The following is a 25,707-nucleotide window of genomic DNA, read 5'->3' as shown; positions in this document are numbered from 1 at the left end:
CTGTTTCAAGTACAGAACCTATAGGATGTTGCGCATGCACAGTCAACATAGAATGAATAAATCACTCTCTGATACAACTCGTTGTTCCTGAGTTATATTAAAGATTTATTCAAAATAAATGAATCGTTCAAGAACAACCCGTCACTATGATGCATCCCCTTGGAAAAATCAGTTGAAAAATGGAAAAATGCCCATTATTTGAGCATGCTGTGTTTTGTTCTTAACAGAACATCAAAACTATAATACAGCGTTTTGTTGCGAAGCTAACAATATGTAAGTCACTTATAAGGTTCTGTTTGTGTTTGATTGCTTTCTTAGAAGGCAGTTGACTGTAGACAGCAAGGTAGCTGACTAGATGTTGGATTGGAGCCATAATAATGATAAATGTTCATTTTATTGTAATTTCTTCAGTGTGGCTAGAGGCTACAATACTTTTCCTTGCAAGTTTCTTTGGGGAAAAAAGAAAAGTTAGATTTCATCAAGTGCAACATATCAGAATAGATTGGTAATGGTGCGTGACTGAGCTGAGTTGCCCCACTGGGCAGAAGAGATCCAGGTGCCCATCTTCATGTGCCAGGCTGTCCAGGCATTGCCCACTGTCTGTCTCCCTGCCCCAGATGTCATATGCCTGCCAACGCCACCCCTCTTTCATCCACGGCTTCCATCAGCCTTCAGCAGGCAAATTTGGCAGGACTCAAAATCTGTCAAAGCCATTAGTGTCATTTATTCTGAAACTTTGCCTGAAATCCCTCAAGTATCGACCCAAGATATTATTATTAGCCAGGGTTGAGAGCTATTTGTTATTTGAGGGTTGGTTTTGATCAATTTCAGGCTGGAGGTTCCGTACCACAAGAGTAGGGATATCTGGACAAGTCAATAGCACTATAAAATTAAAATAAAATGTAGCTACACTACTGTTTAAAAGTTTGGGGTCAGTAAGTTTTTTTTAAATACTTTTATTCAGCTAGGATGCATTAAATTGATCAAAAGTGTCAGTAAAGACATTTATATTGTTATAGAAGATTTCTGTTTCAAATAAATGTTCTTTTGAACTTTGGTTACGCTTTATTTTGTGTCTTTGTTACAGTATAATTATACATTTAAGTACTGTGTAATATTAATTAACTACATGTACTTACTATATGGTTAGGTTTAGGATTAGGGTTACTTGCATGTAATTATGCATAATTAATTGTTGTTATTATTATAATAGTAAGTACATGTAAAGTGTAACAAGGACACCTTAAAATAAAGTGTTACCACTTTGTTCATAAAAATAATCCTGAAAGAATTTTCAACTGTGATATAAAATTATTTTTAAAAATTATCTTTACTGGAGTAATGGGTGATGAAAATTCAGATTTACCATCACAGGAATAAATTACATCTTTAAAATGGAAAACAAATTTTAAATGTAATTTTTTCAAAATATTACTGTTTTTACTGTAGTATTGATCATATAGATGCAGCCTTGGAGACCATTGGAAATCCTTAAATCTTTTGAATGGCTGTGTACATTTCCATGAGCAAATGCAGTTAAACACTTGGTAAAGGAATAAACAGTCACTTGTGCCTCATGTAAACAAACAGGCCAATAGTGAACATTACCATGGTTTCGAAATTGCTACCGAGAAGTTTTAGTTTTGCCACAACCCTAACAGAGATCCTCTAGAAAGCTTAGATTATTTTGTCTAACACTGAGTCTCTTGATGTTTCAGGCCCTTGGCATACAGCACGCTAGCAGACCTGGTGCACCATGTTAGACAGAACCTCCCATTGACGGACCTCTCTCTGGCTGTGCAACTGTTTGCTAAGAACATTGACGATGAGTCCCTACCCAGCAGTATCCAAACCATGTCCTGTAAGCTGTTGCTAAACCTCGTAGACTGCATCCGATCAAAGAGCGAACAGGAGAATGGAAATGGCAGAGACATTCTCATGAGAATGCTGGAGGTGAGATAGACTGGCACATTAGCCTGTGTAAACTACGCTGTGATTGTAATTACAATAGGATACAAGACTGGCCACATGTAAATGCATTTGTAAAGCACAAAAACATGGATCTGACATTATATGACTTCTCTATTCTCAGGTTTTTGTGTTAAAGTTTCATACCATTGCACGGTACCAGCTGGTATCTATCTTTAAGAAGTGCAAGCCCCAATCAGAGATGGGTGTGGTGGACCCAGGGGCGTTACCAGGAGTCACAGCCACCCCTACTGTAACTACACCCGCCCTACCTCCACCTGCACCCCCAACACCCGTCACCCCCGCACCACCTCCGGCCGCACCTTTTGATCGACCTGGGGGCAAGGAGGACAAACAGACCTTCCAGGTGTCTGACTGTCGGAGTCTGGTGAAGACTCTTGTATGTGGAGTGAAAACTATCACATGGGGCATCACTTCTTGTAAAGCTCCTGGAGGTGAGATGGATGAATTTTTACTTGGCTTTAGATTGTGCCAGGTCATTAAATATTGGTTACATTTTCTTTTCGTCTGGACTGTTGAAGTTTGTGGAGCATCTCAAAGTCATTGAAAGGCTAGTTCTGCTCAGCATTCCCATTTGAATATTCTTACATTCTGTTACAGAGGCACAGTTCATTCCCAACAAGCAACTCCAGCCCAAAGAAACACAGATTTACATCAAACTGGTCAAATATGCCATGCAGGCCTTGGACATCTACCAGGTACGAACGTCCACTGATTAGTGCAGATTGCCACACCAAAATCCTTACACAAACTAACTCAAACTTTCTGGTAAAATATCTGAGGTGTTTAAATCTGAAAGTCACATTATGTTGAGAACATAATAAAGTTGGTTTATTCGAGCACACTTGATACAGAGAGCTGAAGTTTACAGCTTATCACAGAGCCAACCCCCTTTTGGCTAGGTACAGGTTACTGGCAATGGGCAGACGTACATTCGTGTGGCTAACTGTCAGACAGTGCGGATGAAGGAGGAGAAGGAGGTTTTAGAGCACTTTGCGGGAGTCTTCACCATGATGAACCCTCTCACTTTTAAAGAGATCTTCCAGACCACTGTTCCATACATGGTGGAACGCATATCCAAAAACTATGCCCTACAGGTACTGGCAGTTTTTGATCACTGCAGGATTGACTTGACATTGAATTTTTTTTCAACAAAATTATTGACTGTTGATATGACATGGCTGTTCAATCCTTCAACAGATTGTGGCAAATTCCTTCCTGGCCAACCTGACCACCTCTGCACTGTTTGCCACCATTTTGGTGGAGTATCTTTTGGAGCGTCTACCTGAAATGGGCTCAAATGTAGAGTTATCAAACCTGTATCTCAAACTCTTCAAACTGGTCTTTGGCTCCGTGTCTCTCTTCGCTGCTGAAAATGAGCAGATGCTCAAGGTGAGTGTTGTGGCTTATGCACATGCAGGTTTATGAAGGAAATTGTGGCCTTTTTTTGTCTTTTAGTTGGCTAAGGTGCTTATTTAGAGTATTGAGTAGGTAATTCACAATTTTTTCAGAGCGATTGAGCAGTGGGATCGCTCACTCCCTCTGAGCTCTGATGACACTGTGCTGTCTAACGCCTCAGCTCCAGTAACCATGCTGTATTAATTTTAATGCATTCTGTCAGCTCCACTGATGAGAAATGACTCTTGTGCCTCAGATTGACAGGAAAGACCAAAGAGAAGGTCACTGTTGAAATTGTGGAGAGGAAGAGGTTTCCATATCTCACTTCCCATCGATCCTGTTGCCCACTGAAATTATCATCTTATATTCAGTGTCACTGTTTTGAAATAGTCTTCTTTTATTTAATGGTTGCAGTTTACTTCTCACTGTATTGTTTCACACACACACACACACACACACACACACACACACACACACACACACAACCATTCAGAAATTTTAAATTAATACTTTTTGTAAAGTACTTATTTAGCAAGGATGCATTAAATTTATCAAAACAATTTATTCATCAAAGGATCCTGAAAGACATTTTTATCATGGTATCCACAAAAATTAAGCAGCGCAAAAAGTATTTCTTGAACACCAAATAAGTGCATTAGAATGATTTCTAAAGGATCCACTGACTCAAAACTTTTGAACGGTAGTGTAAGTGTCAGTGATGTCCATGCAAAATGTCTGAATGTATGCCAATCAAGCAGCCTGGCTAATATATCAGTAATATGGCTTTTGCTCACTTATTCAATCGTTTCGTTGCTTTACAATGAAAAAAATTGTTTATATTTTTATTCTGAAGGATCTATTGAATCTTTTTTTTTTCTTTTTTTTTAGCCTCACCTTCATAAAATAGTGAACAGTTCCATGGAGCTGGCTCAGTCTGCTAAGGAGCCCTATAACTACTTCCTGTTGCTGAGAGCCCTGTTCCGCTCAATAGGGGGAGGCAGCCATGACCTCTTGTACCAGGAGTTTCTGCCTTTGCTGCCTAATTTGCTGCAAGGTGAGTGAGATCACAAACTGTAGCAGTTCCTCAGAACAGTGGTTCTTAACTGGTGTGTCACAGCCCAAAATGGCTTTTAGGTCAATTCTGAAAGGGTCACGGCATAGGTAAACGTAATAACAAAATAGGTACAGCTAATCTTATATTGTGGGGGTAGCAAAATAAATGAGTATCAACTCTTCTCATATTTTCTGTTGTTAATACCAAACCAAAAGCAGTTTAAAAATAGAGTTGAGATGTTTGTCCCCATGAAAACACCTTATTATTGATCCTTTGTGTTATCTCTTAGGTTTGAACATGCTGCAGAGCGGCCTCCATAAGCAGCATATGAAGGATCTCTTTGTGGAGCTGTGTCTCACTGTCCCTGTACGGCTGAGCTCTCTTTTGCCCTACCTGCCCATGCTCATGGACCCACTGGTGTCTGCACTCAACGGTTCCCAGACTCTGGTCAGCCAGGGCCTGCGCACACTGGAGCTCTGTGTGGACAACCTACAGCCTGACTTCCTATATGACCACATCCAGCCAGTCCGAGCTGAACTGATGCAGGTAAAACGTCTGACCTTTCACCTTAGACCTGATTGAGGTCTGATGGATGATTGAAATGTTTTCTTAATGCATTTATACACAGGCTTTGTGGCGAACGCTTCGTAACCCTGCGGAGACCATCTCCCATGTTGCTTACCGGGTACTGGGCAAGTTTGGAGGAAGTAACCGGAAAATGTTGAAGGAGTCGCAGAAGCTGCAGTATGTGGTGACCGAGGTTCAAGGCCCCAGCATCAAGGCAGAGTTCACAGACTGCAAAGCCTCCATTCAGCTTCCCATGGAAAAGGTGATGCTTAGATCATCCTCATACAAGCAGCATCTTATTGTGTTGTCAATGCATGATATATGCAGTACCTTCTAGGACTGCACAATATATTGGAATAAAATCAATACTGCAGTATAGTTAAATATATTCTCTGCAGGTTTCAGAATGAATGGTGGCACTGCATTCATATGTGTGTGTAAATGACATTACATTTGTACAGTCAAACCAAAAAATATTCAGACACCAAATCTAATTTTTGATATTATCTTTTATTTTTTACTAGTGGGTGCAGTATAGGGCTGTGCGATTAATCGAAACCGAATCGCAATTGCGATTTGAGACGTTGCGATGTGGACGCGATATTACTCTGTTCTTCCTGAGCATATGCATGACTGCCAGCCTTGAGTGACAGTCTTACTAACCAACAGAGTGAGCGCACCTTCTCCCCGATCAGCACTGCTCTAGCCAACTGCGTAAACACCCACCATTTAAAAAGGGTCAGATCAAAAGTTTGGCAAATTAAAACTAAAGAAAAAAACGTACAGTCAGGTCCATAAATATTGGGACATCGACACAATTCTAACATTTTTGGCTCTATACACCACCACAATGGATTTCAAATGAAATGAACAAGATGTGCTTTGACTGCCTCCCACTTGTTAAGGGACCAAAAGTAATGGGACAGAATAATAATCATAAATCATACTTTCACTTTTTAATACTTGGTTGCAAATCCTTTGCAGTCAATTACAGCCTGGAACGCATAGACATCACCAGACGCTGGGTTTCATCTCTGGTGATGCTCTGCCAGGCCTCTACTGCAATCGTCTTCAGTTCCTGCTTGTTCTTGGGGGATTTTCCCTTCAGTTTTGTCTTCAGCAAGTGAAATGCATGCTCAATCGGATTTAGGTCAGGTGATTGACTTGGCCATTGCATAACAGTCCACTTCTTTCCCTTCAAAAACTCTTTGGTTGCTTTTGCAGTATGCCTTGGGTCATTGTCCATCTGCACTGTGAAGCGCCGTCCAGTGATTCTGAAGCATTTGGCTGAATATGAGCAGATAATGTTGCCCGAAACACTTCAGAATTCATCCTGCTGCTTTTGTCAGCAGTCACATCATCAACAAATACAAGAGAACCAGTTCCACTGGCAGCCATACATGCCCACGCCATGACACTAGGATCATGAGCAGTTCCTTTCCTTCTCCATACTCTTCTCTTCCCATCACTCTGGTACAAGTTGATCTTGGTCTCATCTGTCCATAGGATGTTGTTCCAGAACTGTGAAGGCTTTTTTAGATGTCGTTTGGCAAACTCTAATCTGGCCTTCCTGTTTTTGAGGCTCACCAATGGTTTGCATCTTGTGGTGAACCCTCTGTATTCACTCTGGTGAAGTCTTCTCTTGATTGTTGACTTTGACACACATACACCTACCTCCTGGAGAGTGTTCTTGATCTGGCCAACTGTTGTGAAGGGTGTTTTGCTAAAGAGTTTTTCTTTAATTGCTAATGCGGCTTTTTTACACCACAGACTGAACAAAATTAAACATTGCTTGGTAATTGGTTGATCTAAATTGGTATTATCTAATTGTGGATTTAAATTTAACAGCTTACAGCTATTCAGCCTAATTCATTACATAAGTTATCTGACATTATCAAGATTAATTTGTAATTTGAACTCTGAGTTCTTGTTATTTTATTACCATTTTCTAAACTATAGAGAATAAACTGTGATAATGTGAAAAATGTTGAAGGGGTCTGAATAAATTTTGGTTTGACTGTATGTATAAGTGAACACAGTGCCATCCTTCACTCTGAGACCAGCATTTATTTGATAAAAAATGCGGAAATTAAAAGCTTGATAGTTTAACGTTTGACAATGAAGAAATTAAAATGTAAATCTTAGTTTTAAAGTAAAACGTTTTTACAGTATAATTTATAATAGCATTATTACATTCTTATTTTAGCATTGTCATTTCATTGAATGGGTCGAAGATGTTTGTTACATTTAAAAATTCAGAAAAAAAAAAAAGTAAAAGTCTTTAGAATTAAAGGTAATTTTCAGCCTTTTTAAAAAATAATTTGTTTTCTCTGAAGATGCAGAATCACCCCAACAAAACTGAAAATTCCTGTATATTTTTCATATTGCTATATACCTTGTCAGCTTTAGTAGTAGTTGTCATATACTCATCTTCATGTTGTTCCAAACCCATAAGAATTTTTTCTTCTGTGACGCACAAAAATGAATGTGCTGGCCATTTTCTTTTTTTCTAAATAATGAAAGTTAAAGCACTGTCAAGTTTTGATGTGTTGAAAAAAGCACCAAAAAAGGTCCATATGAGTATTCCAAAACCATACAACTGTTTTACTTCATTTTAAGGATTCTTCATTTATTGCTTTTAAAAACATTACCGCTGTGGCATATGGAAACAGCACTGGCTTGAGAGCAATCTCAATAAACAGTAATGAATCCACTTCCTTTCATATGTCAATTTGCCTTCAATATGTGTGTGTGAAAGGCGGTGGGGGGGTTGAGGGGTTAGAAGAGGGATTCTCGTCATGTAATGAATCCTTGTCAAAGCGTAGTGTGTGCAGAAAGACATCGTCTTCCCCAGGTAATTAAATAGATCATCAGGCTGTAAGCTGTGCTCATCTCTTCTCTCCTGCCCACCCCCACTCTAATCAATCTCTCCCTGCTGTGCAGACGGGATTATTTACTCCAGCTAATGGCCCATCCTGCTGCTCGTCGCTTCTTGGGAAAACGCAAACTGTCATTTCTGTAATTGTGTTCACTCCACAAAGATGGATGCTACCGCCATTGCGCCATCGCTGCTTAATTTCATTTGCATGCGCCCTGTGGTTGCTGCAGGCGGCAGCTGCTGTTTGCAGCCGCCCGGAGACCAGTGATGTGTTTGGATCGAGACAGACAACAACTCATTCTGTCCCCCATAGGACCGGCGTTCCCTCTCAAAGCATGCACACTTGTTTCAATGTGTGTAGAAATTTCCAAGCTCGGTTTGATTTGGACACCAGCCGAACTGAACTGTCGTCTTGTTTAATATGAAGCAGTTCTTCGTTCCTTCTCTCCAGGAACCCGGACGGTTGTAAATGAGACCTAATGCAGCATAGTTCAAGAAAGTTCTCTGTGAATCTTCTCCAGTCAAAGACCAATTGCGCTACTGTCAGAGCTGATGGTCTCTCTTGCTCGATTAATTTTGCCCATATTTGTCTGATTTACAAATATCATGGTATTAAACGAAGTTGAAACATTTAGACATGGTCTCAGAGTCCATCACCAGGGGTTCCTTGATTCATTTTCTTAACCCTGCTGAGGAGGAGCAACAGTTTAACATGAGGGAAAAACTCCCAAAGAGTTTTAAAGAAAAACTCACGCTTGTATATGGAACACACACACATTTTTAGGGGCCAGGCCTCCACTGTAGAGGCCTTGAGCTTTTGAAAAATGACATAGTTTGTGTGGAGGGATCTCTTGGGAATAGAACATGTGTACAAGGTTATGTGACATTTATAATAATGTCTCAACAAGGCAGGAACAGCTTAGGACCCTCAGGAATTGTAAAACAGTGCTGTACTGCCAGGTACAACCCTCTTTTTCTCAGCCCGTGTGGCATTTATTTCACCTTTTCCAAGAGCACATAAGTATTAAGAGCCAGTTTTGGGTTTTCTCTCTTGATATGACCTGTGTGGCTGTCAGTGGTCACGCTGTCTTCGGCGATAATTCAGACAGCCCTTTCCGTGGCGAGCTGCCTTCTCCATCCTTGAATCTTACTAATTAGCTCATCTTCTCCCTCGACGTGTCTTGCCACTTTAGCTTGTCTCTTTATAATTTAAGGGTTTAAGAGGCATCTAATAACTGCAGAATGTTTTAATATATGATGCGTCTTTAAGTGTCATCACAGAAAATTTCACTCAAGCAGGGGAGAAATGTGCAACATAACTTGAATAAAAATTATGTGTGAGGCAAGCAATCATATGCAATTTTGTGATGAGTTTTTAAAAAAATAATTTTTACTCATTTTTGCTTTGTTAATGTGAGGCATTAAGCGGTTTAATTTTATTTTTTATGTGTTCATGTGGTCAAGTAACGTTTAACGTAGTTCTCGTTATGCATCTAGGCTATAGAGACTGCACTGGATTGCCTGAAGAGTGCCAATACTGAGCCGTATTACAGACGACAGGCCTGGGAGGTGATCAAATGCTTCCTGGTTGCCATGACCAGCCTGGAGGACAACAAGCACGCCCTTTACCAGCTCCTCGCCCATCCCAAGTAAGACATCCACTTAAAGGATTAGTTCACTTTTAAAAAAACTTTTGCTGATAATTTACTCACCCCCATGTCATCCAAGATGTCCATGTCTTTCTTTCTTCAGTCGAAAAGAAATTAAGGTTTTTGATGAAAACATTTCTCCATATAATGGACTTCATTGGGACCCAAACGGTTCAAGGTCAAAATGACCGTTTCAGTGCAGCTTCAAAGGGCTTTAAACGATACCAGACGATGAATAAGGGTCTTATCTAGCGAAACGATCGGTCATTTCAAAAATAAATAAAAAAGTTTAAGTTTTATAAGCACAAATGCTCGCCTTGATCTGTTCTGTGATGCGCGTTCATGACGTCACGTAATACGCAATTACGTGGAAAAGGTCACGGTTGACTTGGGCGGAAGTGTCAGTAGGCTTTTTAATATTAAAACACCCAGGATACGCACACGAAATGGGCATTTTAAACGATAAACTGACACAAAGACATTTGAATATGTGTATATGGTCCTCCTTCCGCACATTTGTAAACACTGACTCGGTACTTCTGCCTAAGTCAACCGTGACCTTTATTCATCAACAACGTCGTTGCGTATTACGTGACGTCACGAACGCGCATCACAGAACAGAGCAAGGCGAGCATTTGTGCTTATAAAACTTAAACTTTTTTATTTATTTTTGAAATGACCGATCGTTTCGCTAGATAAGACCCTTATTCATCGTCTGGTATCGTTTAAAGCCCTTTGAAGCTGCACTGAAACGGTCATTTTGACCTTGAACCGTTTGGGTCCCAATGAAGTCCATTTTATGGAGAAATGTTTTCATCAAAAACCTTAATTTCTTTTCGACTGAAGAAAGAAAGACATGGACATCTTGGATGACATGGGGGTGAGTAAATTATCAGCAAAAGTTTTTTTAAAAGTGAACTAATCCTTTAATCGACAGGCCATTCGTTTATCAAAATAACTATTAGTTGCAGCCCTGTTCCTGTGGGTTGTGATGCTGAAACCTGCCTCTGCATTTTTCACTGTTTTTGCTATGTTTGCAGCTCCTCTGGGCCTCATCCAGCCTGGCCGCCACTGTCTACAGTGTTCAAAGGGCTAATTACTCAGAGCCGTTTCTACTGGCTGGGCAGGAGGGTCACATAACCGAGTCATTTATCTCCAGGCTGAGGCTAATTGACTGTACTTTATCTGTTTACCCCAAAAGCCAGTCATACGGGCCCCTTCCGAAATAACCGAGTGTCAGTTATATGGGAGGAGAGCCGCTGCTGCTGTCAGATGTCTTGATTCATGCCATCCTCTCTCCCTCTTTCAGTGTGGCACACTGCGCTGGTCATCATGAAAGGGGCCTTTTTCAGAAGGCGGAATGCCCTCTTAATATCGCAAATGCCAGGCCGGATAATTGAGTTCCATTCAAGTGGCAGCGTTATGAATTTGAATTGATCTGACCGCTCTCTTTGGCTCAGTCCTCTCCCTAAACCAAGCCTTTTAAATAGCGATAATGAAATGGAGCGATCCATCACCACTGCTACTGGCTTTGGCATAATAGAACACAGGCTTGAGGAAGGATAAAACACTCACTCCATCACTGTGCTGCTATCAGCTGGGATAAATAACCAAACATGAGAAAAAATGTCTGCCAGACACAAAGCCAGACTCCCATGGGGCTCAGCTGTCCAAACACAAAAAGCCTTTTATACTCTCTAAACAAATCAAATCGCCTGATTGGGTTATTCAACCTTAGGCGCATGTAATGGATGCGGTGCGAATTATGAACTAAATCCCTTTGTTGGTTTTTAACAGCTTCACAGAGAAGTGGATCCCTAACGTGATCATCTCCCACCGGTACAAAGCCCAAGACACCCCAGCACGCAGGACGTTCGAGCAGGCCCTGACAGGGGCGTTCATGTCTGCGGTCATCAAGGATCTCAGGCCCAGCGCTCTGCCTTTTGTTGCCAGCTTGATCCGCCATTACACTATGGTGGCAGTGGCTCAGCAGTGCGGTGAGGAATCTTTCTGCCTCTTTGCTAATCTCATCTATATTGAAGTTCTTGAAAGTGTTCACCCACGCAGTGTTTACTGTTAACAGAGATTTAGGTTAAAGGGATAGTTCACCCAAAAATGAAAATTCTGTTACTAATTGCTAACCCTCATGTCGTTCCAAACCCGCAAGACCTTCATTCATCTTCAGAGCACAAATTAAGATATTTTTGATGAAATCCGAGAGCTTTTTGACCCTGCATAGTCAGCAATGGAACTACCACGTTCAAGGCCCAGAAAGGTAGTAAGGACATCGATAAAATAGTCCATGTGAAATCAGTGGTTCAACCGCAGTTTTATGAAGCTACGGAAACACTTTTTGTATGCAAAGAAAACCCAAATTTAAAAAAAAAAATCCTTCTCTTACGTGTCAGTCTTTGATGCACATTCATGAGAGTACCACAGTGTGGGTGAACTAACCCTTAAACTGTGCTAAGATTGGTAGTTATTTAATATTAGTAAGGTGTCTAGAGCCAATGCATTACTGTTATTTTTCCACTCATTTTCTTGAATGAATATAATGAATAGAATTTATGACCTTGTGGAAAGAAATGCTTGGCGTCTGGATTGTACAAAATGGTAATTAATATTCCTCCTGGACTTAATGTCCAACCTGTCCCAGTTTGTAGTCCTTATCCCCACAAATTTTAGGACTGATTTTCTGATTTCCCAGCTATACGGAAAATAACGGATGTGAGGATTGACTATAGTTGTCTGTTCCTTGACCTATGACTCAGGAAATCTTTCCTCTACATTTGAGTTTGCATAAGGATGCAAAATTCATTGAAATAAAAAAATAATTAAAAGGTTATTTTTTTTACTCTAGTAATGTTACTATTGTACCATAAAAATATTATTACTATTTTAGCTAGTGAAATATACCCAAGTGTCCCAACACCCTTAAATAATTACTTTCTACTGGCAGCAGAGACATAGAAGAGACATTTCTTGCCTTTTAGCACATCCTATTTAAAATATTTCATGAGTTTTTGCTTAGCAGCAACAATGTAATGCACTCAGATCATCACATAACTCAATTTTCTGCCCTAGGTCCCTTCTTGCTGCCATGCTACCAGTCCGGTAGCCAGCCCAGCACGGCTATGTTCCACAGTGAAGAGAATGGCTCCAAAGGCATGGACCCCCTCGTGCTGATCGACGCCATCGCCATCTGCATGGCCTATGAGGAGAAGGAGCTGTGCAAGATTGGGGAAGTGGCACTTGCTGTCATCTTTGATGTTGCCAGCATTATCCTGGGCTCCAAGGAAAGGGTGAGGACATCTTTTGGAATTTGTCTTCCCAGAAACTTTTTTTTCTTTCCACATGATGATTTCAGATTCCACGTGAAAGGTCTTCTTTTAAAACTCAATCTGGTTCTTTCTTCAGGCGTGCCAGCTGCCGTTGTTCTCCTATATTGTGGAGCGGCTGTGTGCATGCTGCTATGAGCAGGCATGGTATGCTAAGCTGGGTGGAGTGGTGTCCATTAAGTTCCTGATGGAGAGGCTTCCTCTGATCTGGGTGTTGCAGAACCAGCTGACCTTCCTCAAAGCTCTGCTTTTCGTCATGATGGACCTCACAGGAGAGGTACAAACACTAACTAATGTTATTTGAAATCGTTGATGTTTGGGTTACCTACATGAACTTCTGTATCCCATGATGGCTCTCATAGGTGTCTAATGGTGCAGTTGCAATGGCAAAGACCACGCTGGAGCAGCTGTTGATACGCTGTGCCACTCCTCTTAAGGATGAGGAGAAGACTGAGGAGCTTCTGTCTGCCCAGGATAAATCTTTCCATCTGGTGACTCATGACCTGGTACGGGAGGTCACCTCCCCCAATTCCACTGTCCGCAAGCAGGCCATGCACTCCCTGCAGGTGCTGGCTCAAGTCACAGGCAAGAGCGTTACCATCATCATGGAGCCTCATAAAGAAGTGAGTGTGGTATTTTTTTAAAAATTCGATAATAAGAAATGTGGCAGGACTTTCTTTGCTGACCCGGTCAGATTTTTACTTGCCCTGCCAACAATTTTCTTGGCCCCACTATTTAAAATTATACATTTATATTTTTAAAAACATGCTATTGCTAGAAAAAAATGTATTAATGTTTTCATTAATGTATAAATCATTTGTTTTCTTTTCTAATAAAGAAAAAAATTACAACTAAAATTTTATTAAAATGATTTAAAATTTTCTTTGCTAAAATAAAAACTATTTACAACTGATTTTTATTTTTATTTTTTATTTTTTATTGAATTCAAATTAAATATCAGTGTTTTACATTTGTTTTACATTTTACATTTTTATATTTAAATAACTAGGTTTTGCAAGAATAAATATACCACTCCAATTTGACAAGCATATTTTTTGCAAAACATAATCTGTTAGCCTGCTCAATATTATGTTGACTTAAATCAGAACAATTCATGGCCACAATATTTCACAGAAGAGCAATTGTTTACTTTACAGCATACTTATATTTTGTTTAGCTAATGCTACACTGGCCAATTTATTTCCTCCAGGTGCTGCAGGACATGGTTCCTCCAAAGAAACACCTTCTGCGACATCAGCCTGCCAACGCTCAGATCGGCCTTATGGAGGGTAACACCTTCTGCACCACCCTACAGCCCCGCCTCTTCACCATGGACCTCAATGTGGTGGAGCACAAAGTCTTTTACACAGAGGTCAGTCTGAAACTTTCTGCTTTTAAGTGGGTAATATGAAATCACCTATTTGTTGATGCTCTGTGTGCTTCCTTTCTGAGCTCCAGTATCTCTGATTTGACACAGTTGCTGAACCTGTGTGAAGCTGAGGATGCTGCTTTGATGAAGCTGCCCTGTTATAAAAGCCTTCCTTCACTGGTGCCGCTGCGCATTGCTGCTCTCAGTATGTGCTACTTTTTCATTCATACATATACAAGATACTATATATAGGCTCTCTTCTAAAACCTAGTGAGCTGCCTGGCTGATATTTGCCTACATGGGCAGGCACCTTCCTTCTAAGGCAGCATGCTAACTGAAATGGATCCTGATAAGTGACTGATTTGGAAGAATTTACATAGGCAGCAACTCTGTGTATACAAATAATCTAATAATAGTAATAATAATAATAACAAAGATACAATAAAACGGCAATCTTGAGAAATATTACAATTTAAAATAACTATTTCCTATTTTAATATATTTAAGTTTTTTTTTGTTTTTGTACCTGTGATGGCAAAGCTGATTTTACAGCATGTTACTCCAGTTTTCAGTATCACTTGATTTTTCAGAAATCATACTAGGGATGGGCGATATATCGCATCTGGTTGCATGCGCATCTCGTCAGTAAAGCCGGTTCCTTGATTAGCGCTAAATCTTCATCACCTGTTTTCAAATGGAGCGGCATTTAATACACGGAGCCGTAGTTCACTGACAAGCTACGCAATATCGCTTTCATTATTGCAGATATATCGCCTTCGACAATGAACGCAAATTGCGTAGCTTGTCAGTGAACTATGGCTCCGTGTATTAAATGCCGCTCCATTTGAAAACAGGTGATGGAGATTTAGCGCTAATCAAGGAACCGGCTTTACTGACGAGATGCGCATGCATATCGCATGCGATATATCGCCCATCCCTAAATCATACTAATATGCTGATTTGGTGCTCAAGAATAATTCTTATTGTTGAAAACAGTTGTACTCTGGACATTGAATTTTCTGCTGAGGATATATTCAGTGCTGCCTTCAAGGTTTGATATCTTAGAATACAACAATATCATACCTTCCTACTTTTCTGTTTGTAGTGTGCCTGGGATGCCTTAACATGCTGCCTACATAGACCTGTTGTTTGACACTGCCTTGGATAAACTGATAAATGCAAATGTTTTTGGTGTCTTCCACATAACTGGAAGAAAATAAAAAAATGTGTACTGAATATTAGGGCCTGAGTGACCGTCTTTATAATTTTTCTATTTAACCCTTCTGTTTGTGTCTGTTCAGATGCCTTGGCGGCCTGTAACTACCTTCCCCAATCCCGAGAGAAGATCATTGCTGCCCTCTTCAAGGCCCTCAACTCCACTAACAGTGAGCTCCAGGAGGCCGGAGAGGCCTGCATGAGAAAGGTCAGCCCTCTTCCTCCACAAGCCTCATTTCCTTTCTCCTATCCCTCAGTCTCTTCCGCACACTCTTCCTCTGCCCTGCTGCCTCTAATGAGTCCTGCCTGAAAAGATCAATACAGGATGGAGTGAAACGGGCTGAGAGGAAAATTAATTTGGCCATGATGCATCGTCTCATTGCGAAAGGCTGGCGTGGCCTTTCTTTTTGCGCTGGGTTTAGAGTTTTTCTGCTCCTTTGAATTGACAGGACAGTAGTGAAAAACAGGGTTTTAAGATGCTATTATCTTGTAGTCTTCCTTGTAGGGCATGTAAAAGCAGCTGTCTCTATTAAGCTCTCATGGGCTGTTTAATGGCTATATATATGCTTTGAAGTCTGAGTGTGTATTCATGTTCAAATGTGTTTCTCAGTTCTTAGAGGGGGCTACTATCGAGGTGGATCAGATCCATACACACATGCGGCCTTTGCTGATGATGCTCGGAGACTATCGCAGTCTGACTCTCAATGTGGTCAACAGACTGACATCTGTCACTCGTCTCTTCCCCAACTCCTTCAATGACAAATTCTGTGACCAAATGATGGTAAGGACAAGTCACCATTGATGTTAAGAATTTTTTTCTTCAACACCAAATCAGATTATTAGAATGAATTCTGAAGGATGATATAAACACTGAAGACTGGATTAATGGCTGCTATGTATTTAAGTGTAATATATTTAAATATAACAAAATAAATAAAAAAAATAATTCTAAAATAATTCATTTTATGTATACACTACCAGTCAAACATTTTTGAACAGTACAATTTTTTTTTTTTTTTTTAAAGAAGCCTTTTCTGCTCACCAAGTCTGCATTTATTAGATCCAAAGTTCAGCAGAAATAGTAAAATTTTGAAATATTTTTACTATTTGAAATAACGGTTTTCTATTTGAATATATTTTAAAGTGTAATTTATTCCTGTGATTTCAAAGCTGAATTTTTATCATTACTCCAGTCACATGATCCTTCAGAAATAATTCTAATATTCTGATTTGCTGCTCAAAAACATTTATTTTTATTATTATGATAAAAACAGAATTTTCAGGGTGTTTTTTTATGAATAGAGAGTTCAGAAGAACAGATGTATCTGAAATGGAAATCTTTTGTAACATTGTAAATATCTTTATAATAACTTTTGATCAATTTAAAGCATCCTTGCTAAAAAGTATTCATTTTTATAATTTCTTTCCCCGTGATATCCTCCTCTTGCTGGGGTGCTTCGAAAGACAATAATCTTGTATCGACGATAACCAGAGATATTGTCAAAAACATAGATTATTGGCAATATAATAATAATAATATTTTTTATTAGTAATGCGCCTTTCTTACACTCAAGGTGCTACAACAATATAAAACAGCAATAAAAGAAACAACCATTTCATAACAGCAATCACACAAACAACACAATAACAACAGCAACTGCAAAATTATAACTTAAAAGCTTCACTAAAAAGATATGTTTTAAGTAATTTCTTAAAACAACCAAAAGATGAAGCATTTCTTATCGAAGGCGGTAGAGAATTCCACAACCTAGGAGCAATACAAGAGAATGACCTCCCACCCATCGTTTTAAGTTTACAACGGGGTTGATACAGAGTAAGAGAGCAAGCAGACCGGAGAGACCGAGATGGTGTGGACACTGTAATCAAATTACATATACAGTGGGGATCGAAAGTTTGGGAACCCCTTGCAGAATCTGTGAAAATGTGGATAATTTTACCAAAATAAGAGAGATCATACAAAATGCATGTTATTTTTTATTTAGTACTGTCCTGAGTAAGATATTTTCCATAAAAGATGTTTACATATAGTCCACAAGACAAAAAAATAGCTGAAATTATTAAAATAACCACATTCAAAAGTTTGGGAACCCTTGGTTCTTAATACTGTGTGTGGTTACCTGGATGATCTACGACTGTTTTTTTGTTTTGTGATGGTTGTTCATGAGTCCCTTGTTTGTTCTGAACAGTTCAACTGAGCACTGTTCTTCAGAAAAATCCTCCAGGTCCTGCAGAATCTTCAGTTTTCCAGCATCTTTTGCATATTTGAACCCTTTCCAGCAGTAACTGTATGATTTTGAGATCCACCTTTTCACGCTGAGGATGATTGAGGGACTCAAACACAACAATTAAAAAAGGTTCAAACATTCATTGATGTTCCTGAAGGAAACACGATGCATTAAGAGCCGGGGGTGAAAACTTTTTGAATTTGAAGATCAAGGTAAATTGTACTTCATTTGTCTTCCAGGAAACATGCAAGTATCTTCTGTCGCGTCAGAAGGGCAGTACTAAATGGAAAAATATGATATTTCAACAAAATAAGAAAAATTTGGACGACATCATCCTGTTCAAAAGTTTTCACCCCCCGGCTCTTAATGCATCGTGTTTCCTTCAGGAGCATCAGTGAATGTTTGAACCTTTTTTAATTGTTGTGTTAGGAAGATATGTAGCAGTAGATTTAGGAAGATATGATAGATTTGTAGAACAAACACCACGCGCCATTTTATGATGACGATCCAGGCGCCTTTCCGGCCAAACTACGTTTACTCCGGCACTACCTGCATGAAGACCCCGGCGTAATCCCCGATGAACATACTTGGGTCGACGAAGAAGATGCAGTGATCCCAGCGTTTGCAAAACACCGGTAGAAGGAGGTAGAGAGTGCTGTAAGTTTAACAGTTCAGCTGGAAGATATTTTACCATGGTGAAATCCAATATTAAGAGGATTTGTCATTTCCATTTAATGTAGGCCTGTTACATTCTTATTTTTATTAGGCATATTATTATTGTGAAGTTACTTTTATTATTAAATTAAAATAACAACTAATTTGCCTTTAATATTACCACATAACTGAAGCGCTGCGAGGATAACAAAAGGTTAGGCTATTTAGGCTACTGTTTTTTTTTTTTCTTTTTTAAAGGTCTTTTAAAACGGGTCTATTATACAATTAATTATAGGCCTATAATTAAAATAGGCTATTAACACTGCAGTCATCAATAAAAATCAATGAAATAAAAAGCTTTAGGCCCATTTCAAGCACTGACTTTCAAAAACCCGTTTAACACAAAATACGTTTCTTCTAATTTTTTTTCAATATGTAGCCTACGGGCCACAAGAGAAATATTAAGGGAATAAATTAAGACAGTTAGCTATACCTTTTATCAGCATATGTTGAAGTAGATTCCTCTCTCGTCGTCTCTGAGAGAATATGCGGCGTCAGATGCCGAAAGCTTCGTCAAACAACGTCATTCCGTTTTTACTTTCACTTTCTGCATAGTGAATTAATTGAGATGGAGATGTGCATAACTCTTGCGCAAAGTTTGCACGTCTTCATGGTTTAAAACTGAAATATTTCCAACATTGCGACATAACCAATTACCCCATCCACTGTATAGAAAATGTACCGAACTGTGACACCAATGTGTCGTACCATATATAGAACAGTATATAAATTCTGTGACCAAGAGTGTTTCTTCTGCTCTTGCAGCAACATCTGCGTAAATGGATGGAGGTGGTGGTGATCACCCATAAAGGAGGCCAGCGTAGTGATGGCAGTGTGAGTATAAGCTTGTTTTAATATCTCTGTTGAATTATTTGTTGTACTTCACAAGGGCGGCAGCCTCGTTATTTATCAATGAGCGGAAAGGGTCTGTAGATAAAGAGAGCTGAGATGAGCGCTCTGGACTGGACTCCCTCCTCCAGCCCAGATCGCCCCACTCAGACTCTGTGAGTGGCCATATTACAATCAATGATTAATTAGGCGCCTAAGTAACGAGCCACAGAGTTCTGGATCCTTGTTATCTTGTTGGACAGATAACCTTGTAGAGTAAGAAAAGGTGAGAAGGGGAGAAAGCCTTTCTGTTTCCATGCTTCAAAACGAGCTGTCATTCTTTCTGTCTTGTTCACGCCCTGCCTTTCTCTAAAATGTATTATAATTACATGCAAATTGGCCCTCTGTTCCTGCAGTTCTTAATATTCTTACAACAATGACAGAATGACCAGCCATACATGACAATGAGGCGGGGTCAGTCGTGTTCAGGGTTGGAAGGGTGGGGTGCATTCAGAATGCTAGTTCCAGAAGATTAGTTTAGTCATACAGTGAAAAAGAAGGTCAGTTCAGGGAGAGCGTACAGATTTATCCTTCATGAGAGCATATACTCAGATAAGCCCATGCTGGGGTGCTGTTTCTGTACTGGGTTTGTTCTTCAATACTTGTATTTCAATGTTTTCTCAGTGTAAAAAATATCTTGACAGTGTCCCAAATATAGTGCGAAGATGCAGTCAGGGATTATGAAGACTGTGCCTTGTTCTCTGTGCCATTCTCTACAAAGGGATTTTTTTTCTCTCCGTATTTATAACAAAAATGAGTCATGTTCATGTTTTACCCCTGGAAAAAAAAATCATAAATGGGCTATATATGCTTTTAGGACTACTAAAATGTTGGATTTGTGATATGTATGACATAATGTTAATTTAATTTAAAATAAATGCGTTTTGATGTTGTTAGGGGATGCACCATTATTGATACTGGCATCATTATTGGGCACAATACTGTACTCATTGTCATTAAAGTGCTCTGTTACCAAAAACACAAGTAAAATCTGCTGAATTGTCCTGAAAACAGGGATTAAAGTGAAAAAAATTCTTCTGACTGAATTTTTTTTTCAGGCCAAGTCATATTCCTTTAACCAACACTTTATTTAAATAGTCGAGACCAATAGCGTGGAAGATGTTTTAAACCGCTTTAATATTGCCAGTTTGCGTATTTTAAAAGCAATTTTTTTATCTATGAAAAAATTATACATACCTTGACAAATAATCAACCATCAACATAACTTTTCAGTGCATGTTTTTATTTATCTTATAAGACCAAACAATGTTTTGTGAAACTCTTAATAATTAATAATCTTGAAAGTGCACTCTTGTCTTTGACAACTGGACGGAATGTCTAGTGTTATACCTGTTTTTTTGTTGTTGTTTTTTTTTCAGTTAACCCTTGTCTAATTGACAGGTTTTATTTTTAATCATACCTTTTTGCTTAATATGCTTTATGATTATATTATTATGTATGATTATAAAATAGAAGGAAAGAAAGATAGAAAAAAGAAAAAGAAAGAAATACAACAGCTTGTCACTGGGACAGTACCCTTAAAAGCACATCTTTGTACCTTATTTACCCCAAAAAGTTTCATAGTTGTACATATTGGTACTCTAATGTACTAATATGCACCTTTTTGAGTATAAGTTACAAAGATGTTCTTATAAGGGTACTATTGTTTACATATTTCAGATTGTATTTTGTGAGTGTTGTATGTAAAGTACATGGCACACAGTAATGGATACTTGCACATTCACATACTCCTTTATTCTGTTCTGTTCTATTATACATTAGTCTGATTAGTCTATATTAAAATAAATATCTTATCATAGACAATGCTGTAAATAATCTTTACCTCTGAAGCCTCACTGAAACTTTCTGCCTCATTCACTCTCAACTGTATTCACTTCTGCGTCTGTCTATAGCAAATAAAGCAGTGTTTGAAACATGTACATACAGGGAATAGTGACATACAGAAGAAAATAAATTAAGTACACTGCTGGACAATAACCAATAATTTGTATCCTAAATTAATTTTAACACTTTAGAATGATAAACACATTCACTATTAACTATGACTTGTGCCTCAATAAACTCTTCCTTTACTGCTTATTAACAGCTTGTAAGGTAGTCGCTGTAGTTGTTAAGTTTAGGATTATGGGATGCAGAATATGGTCATGAAGAATACAGAATTAATATGTGCTTAAGTGCTAATAAACAACCAATATGCAAGCTAATAATTACCTACTGTATTTAAAAATGATAGCTGAGAAGTTGTTCATCATACTAATGTTATTTTTAATTTTTCTATATTTGACTAATTATGTGTTTTCTATGATTGGTCCATATATAATCCTACAAACGCTTGTGTATAGACCTTATACAATGTAAAAACAGCCAGGTGTTAAAAGCCACTCTTCTCACCTGTCACTGCGTGTCGTCCTGATTCTGCCCTAACAAACCTAGGCTGACTGTTTCTTGTTCATTCTTGACAACACATAAAAACTTAAAATTAGTGCAATAATGACAGAGCAGCCCTAAATGAAGATCGATCCTGTATCAGATCAGTGCTTGCATACTTGATTGAAATACATCATGTATAATTGGTTAAACATGTCACAATGCTGCAAACGCTGTAAAATCTCAGTTCAACATTATCTTTATTCTTATTTGAAGGGTTCTGATAACATACATACGTGTTAAAATAAAAGACGTTACAAAAGAGTTACGGAAAAATACACTGAAAATAAGTGCATGTTTGTCCAGGCAGCTTTTTATTTCTCCATATAATGAACATCAAACTTGCTAATTATTCAACGAGAGCAATAGGCAGAATCACTCAACATTGTGTAACACTATTCGGATCCCACATGCCAACTTACGCTGCTTGACTTCTTCGTAAAAAAGGAGTGAAGAGTTTCTTGCCGCTTTGAACTCATGTCGACCTCTAATAATGAATGATGGATACAGCGCGGGACCGCGGGCGCGAGCCTGGGCATGTCGTGACGTCACAAACTGAGTGACTGATTGCCATGGAAACGTAAACGTCATGTATAAATTATCCTGTCTCTTTGAATTTTAAATCATTCTGCATTTATATACATTGCTCCATTAAAACCTCAAGTTGCCGAGAACACAACTGTCCAATGAAAAAGTGCGGGGGACGAATTTACTTTTTATAAAAAGTGGGGGGGGGCACGTCCCCCGCGTCATCTACGCCCCTGCATTAACCTCCGTTGTGGTACTTGTCGCACCACACCAGGCAGGGAGCATGTGTGTACTGTAGAGCACGAACGGCAGCATTGTGACTAGATTGATGGCGAGCTAGCACTTTTTTGCCATTATTGCCATATTGAAGTATCCTGTGGCATACTGTGCAAAGACACGTACCTGGCTGTTTGATTTTTTTTTTAGCCCACGAACTAAAAGGCTTGCCATTCTCCCCCATTTCGCCAAGCCAAGCCCATCTCCATTTATTTTTTACATTTTTATCGTACCATTTTTACATATTTATTACATTTTAGTGTGTCCATGCTAGCTGAAATATAGTTCTACCTCAGCTGTAGCCTGACATGCAAAAAATAAACATATTAGAATAACTTTTAAAATGGATTGAACACACGGAGCACTTTTTTCCGTGAGCGGGAAAAGAAAACCCAGAGTGGATCCAAAGCGGAGTGATTACAGAACGCTTCGAGAGGAGAGAGTAACGTGCTTTCACTCCACTCCAGGCTTTGATCTATCCCCCTCAGCAGGCTGAATACACCTCATCTTTCCTTAATTTAAGACCTATTCAAACTGAAATTAAGACATTACACTATTTGAGAAATGTAAGCCTATTTACGGCCTTAAAATTGTGAAAAGTGAATTTAAGGACAGGCGGAACCCTGCAATTGACGGAAATCCGTCATAGACTCGTTGCAATTAACGGAAATCCGTCGTAGTGACGGAGAACTTTAATCCCTGCAAATGCTAAAAATGTTATCCTAATAGTATATTGTTTTCTTTATGCAAGATATTTTTATACAATACAAATCACTTGTATGTGGATGTTATATATAAAATATTATTGCAAGTATTTAGGTTACCTTTGAACATTATTAAATTGTGTGCATAACTTGTTTGTCAAGATAATTATTAAAATATTCCATTTAAAGGTTTAGTAACAATCATCAGTTTTGCAGTTATGCATCATTTAGCGCTATGGTCCTAACACTCATACTTTTATATGCCCCTCATGCTAATTAATCAGTACTGTGGATTCCCACACACGATTTCGCTCACCTTCAGTTTATATGCTGAAAATCATTGGATCTGTGGATGGAGTCCAGCTGAAATGCTGCCTGTTTCAATTCAGAAAAAGCTTTTTGGCCTTTGCAACAAGTACGCAACCTAGAAGAAGGATTGCTTCACACAGAATCACACACACCGCCATTCACCTGAACCTATCTCCTCAATCCATACAGCACTCATTACCCACACTGCTTTGCTGATTGTTTGTTGTCTCCTGTTCTGGCGCAGCCTGCCATGGAGGGTGTAGAGGTGAGATAACGGCCTGCTGTGGGGCCTTCACTGGCTCCGCTCTCATTGTGCTTGTGGTTACTCTGTGCTAGTGGAGTCTTTGTATCCGTATCTCTGTGTCTGTGGTGTTGTGTTTGACCTCTACGTTTCACATTTCTGAAGTGGTCCCAGGGCTCGCAAAATCGTTTGCCTGACGTCCCGGGGCTATTGTGTTTTTTAGTAGGGCTACCAAAATATATCACTGCCCTGCCTGACGGGCTACCTTAAATACAGGGCTCCCACGCAATGTTCCCTCTAAGCTGAGCGCACGCGTGACCGCCCTTCTTCCACCGCGGCCGCGCAGAAGAAATAATGAGTTGGGAATAGAGCTGATGTCATGACAGAGTTAGAGCCGGTGAATGCGGTTTACAGGTTTCATAGAAAGAGAACGATGTGCACTAAATGAGTCGCTGTAGAAACTGAATACTCCAATGGTTGCGGTGCGCTCAACACAAGAGCCAATGCAAACGCAATGACATGTGAAATTAAACGTCTTCATGTATTAAAGAAGAGTGGCTTGATTAAGTGCTGGAAATAGCGGAGGATGGCAAAGAACGGTAACAAAACTCTGAAACGTACAGTCACACACAAGTGTATTATACAAACTGTACTTCATAACGATGTTTAGACAGCTATAGAAGAATTCATATGTTCACGTTTTTTTTATATTTAACTTACAGATCTCAGCTTAAGTTTTGCTTCAGTTTGTATTCTATTCAATTCTATTAGTTTAAATAGTTTGTTTTGATAATATATTATGTTAGGCCTATATTATAGACTCAAAAACAAGGTCAATTATTTGTCAGGTTTTTGACTTTGAGTCTCTTGCTCATCAAGGCTGTATTCAAAAATACAGAAAAAACAGTGATATAGTGAAATATTATTGCAATTTCTAATATTGGTTTACCTGTACTTTAAAATAGCATTTATTCCTGTGATCAAAGCTGAATTTTCAGCATCATTACTCCAGTCTTCAGTGTCCCATGATCCTTCAGAAATCATTCTAATATTCTGATTTATTATCAGTGTTTAAACCGTTGTGCTGCTTCATATTTTTTTGGAACCTGTTACTTTTTTCTTTGATTAATAAAAAGTTTAAAAGAACAGCATTTATTCAAAATATAAATATTTTCTAACAATAGAAGTCTTTACTATCAATTTTATCCATTTAACACATCCTTGCTGAATAAAGTTTATTTAACTTTCTTTAAAAAAAATTTAAAGTATCTTTTTTTTATTCTAAAATTTTGAATGGTTTATATTGTAACACAAAATCTCTATTTTGACTAAACACTGTTCTTTTTAACTTTTTATTTTTTAAAAATATCACAGGTCCCAAAAAATACAGTATGTATGTATGTGTGTGTATATATACAAGCAGTACAACTGTTTCCAACATTGATTAAAAATCAGCATATTAGAATGATTTCTAAAGGATCATGTGACACTGAAAATACTGCTTTGCTTCACAGGAATTCATTAAATTTTAAAGTTTATTAAAATAGAAAACATTTATTTTAAATTGAAATAATATTTCACAATATTATTTTGTGAAATAATATTCAGTATTTTTTATCAAATAGATACAGCCTTGATGAACTTTATTGATCCAAACTTTTGAACTGCAGTGTATTGTACAGTAAAAATGTGTTCTCAGGTAACCTAAAATGTACATCATTTAGTTACATCAAGGGTCAAATCAAATATAAATAGCACATTAAAGTTAAAAGTTACACACTTTTTTGTGTGTGCGTGCTGTACAGGTCTGGTATAAAGAATGATTTTGCTCAGGTGCCCGAATTGTCCGCACAATAGAGAAAAGTTTTGCTCAGCAAGAAAACGGGCCCTTAAATT

The 25,707-nt window shown here is 38.6% G+C and overlaps 1 protein-coding gene across 1 annotated transcript in view; it reads left to right on the top strand.

Annotated features, from left to right (window-relative positions):
• The window catches only part of LOC306851921 (transformation/transcription domain-associated protein-like), a gene marked incomplete at its 5' end in the record, with an annotated part of 106,299 nt that overhangs the window by 5,714 nt on the left and 74,878 nt on the right, over positions 1 to 25,707 (top strand). Inside the window, 18 exons of the mRNA XM_079388431.1 lie at positions 1,719 to 1,953; positions 2,093 to 2,423; positions 2,590 to 2,687; positions 2,898 to 3,086; positions 3,190 to 3,381; positions 4,276 to 4,441; positions 4,731 to 4,987; positions 5,070 to 5,270; positions 9,384 to 9,535; positions 11,333 to 11,532; positions 12,620 to 12,837; positions 12,953 to 13,150; positions 13,236 to 13,496; positions 14,084 to 14,245; positions 14,351 to 14,447; positions 15,544 to 15,665; positions 16,068 to 16,238; positions 19,183 to 19,251. Of these exons, the coding sequence (XP_079244557.1) occupies positions 1,719 to 1,953; positions 2,093 to 2,423; positions 2,590 to 2,687; positions 2,898 to 3,086; positions 3,190 to 3,381; positions 4,276 to 4,441; positions 4,731 to 4,987; positions 5,070 to 5,270; positions 9,384 to 9,535; positions 11,333 to 11,532; positions 12,620 to 12,837; positions 12,953 to 13,150; positions 13,236 to 13,496; positions 14,084 to 14,245; positions 14,351 to 14,447; positions 15,544 to 15,665; positions 16,068 to 16,238; positions 19,183 to 19,251 (3,319 nt within the window). The remainder of the gene's footprint in view (positions 1 to 1,718; positions 1,954 to 2,092; positions 2,424 to 2,589; positions 2,688 to 2,897; positions 3,087 to 3,189; positions 3,382 to 4,275; positions 4,442 to 4,730; positions 4,988 to 5,069; positions 5,271 to 9,383; positions 9,536 to 11,332; positions 11,533 to 12,619; positions 12,838 to 12,952; positions 13,151 to 13,235; positions 13,497 to 14,083; positions 14,246 to 14,350; positions 14,448 to 15,543; positions 15,666 to 16,067; positions 16,239 to 19,182; positions 19,252 to 25,707) is intronic.

This window comes from Barbus barbus (genome assembly GCF_936440315.1).
Source record: "Barbus barbus genome assembly, chromosome: 32".
Lineage (NCBI taxonomy): Eukaryota > Metazoa > Chordata > Actinopteri > Cypriniformes > Cyprinidae > Barbus > Barbus barbus.
Note: the sequence above shows the minus strand (reverse complement) of the source record. Positions and strands in the feature narration are given on the sequence as shown.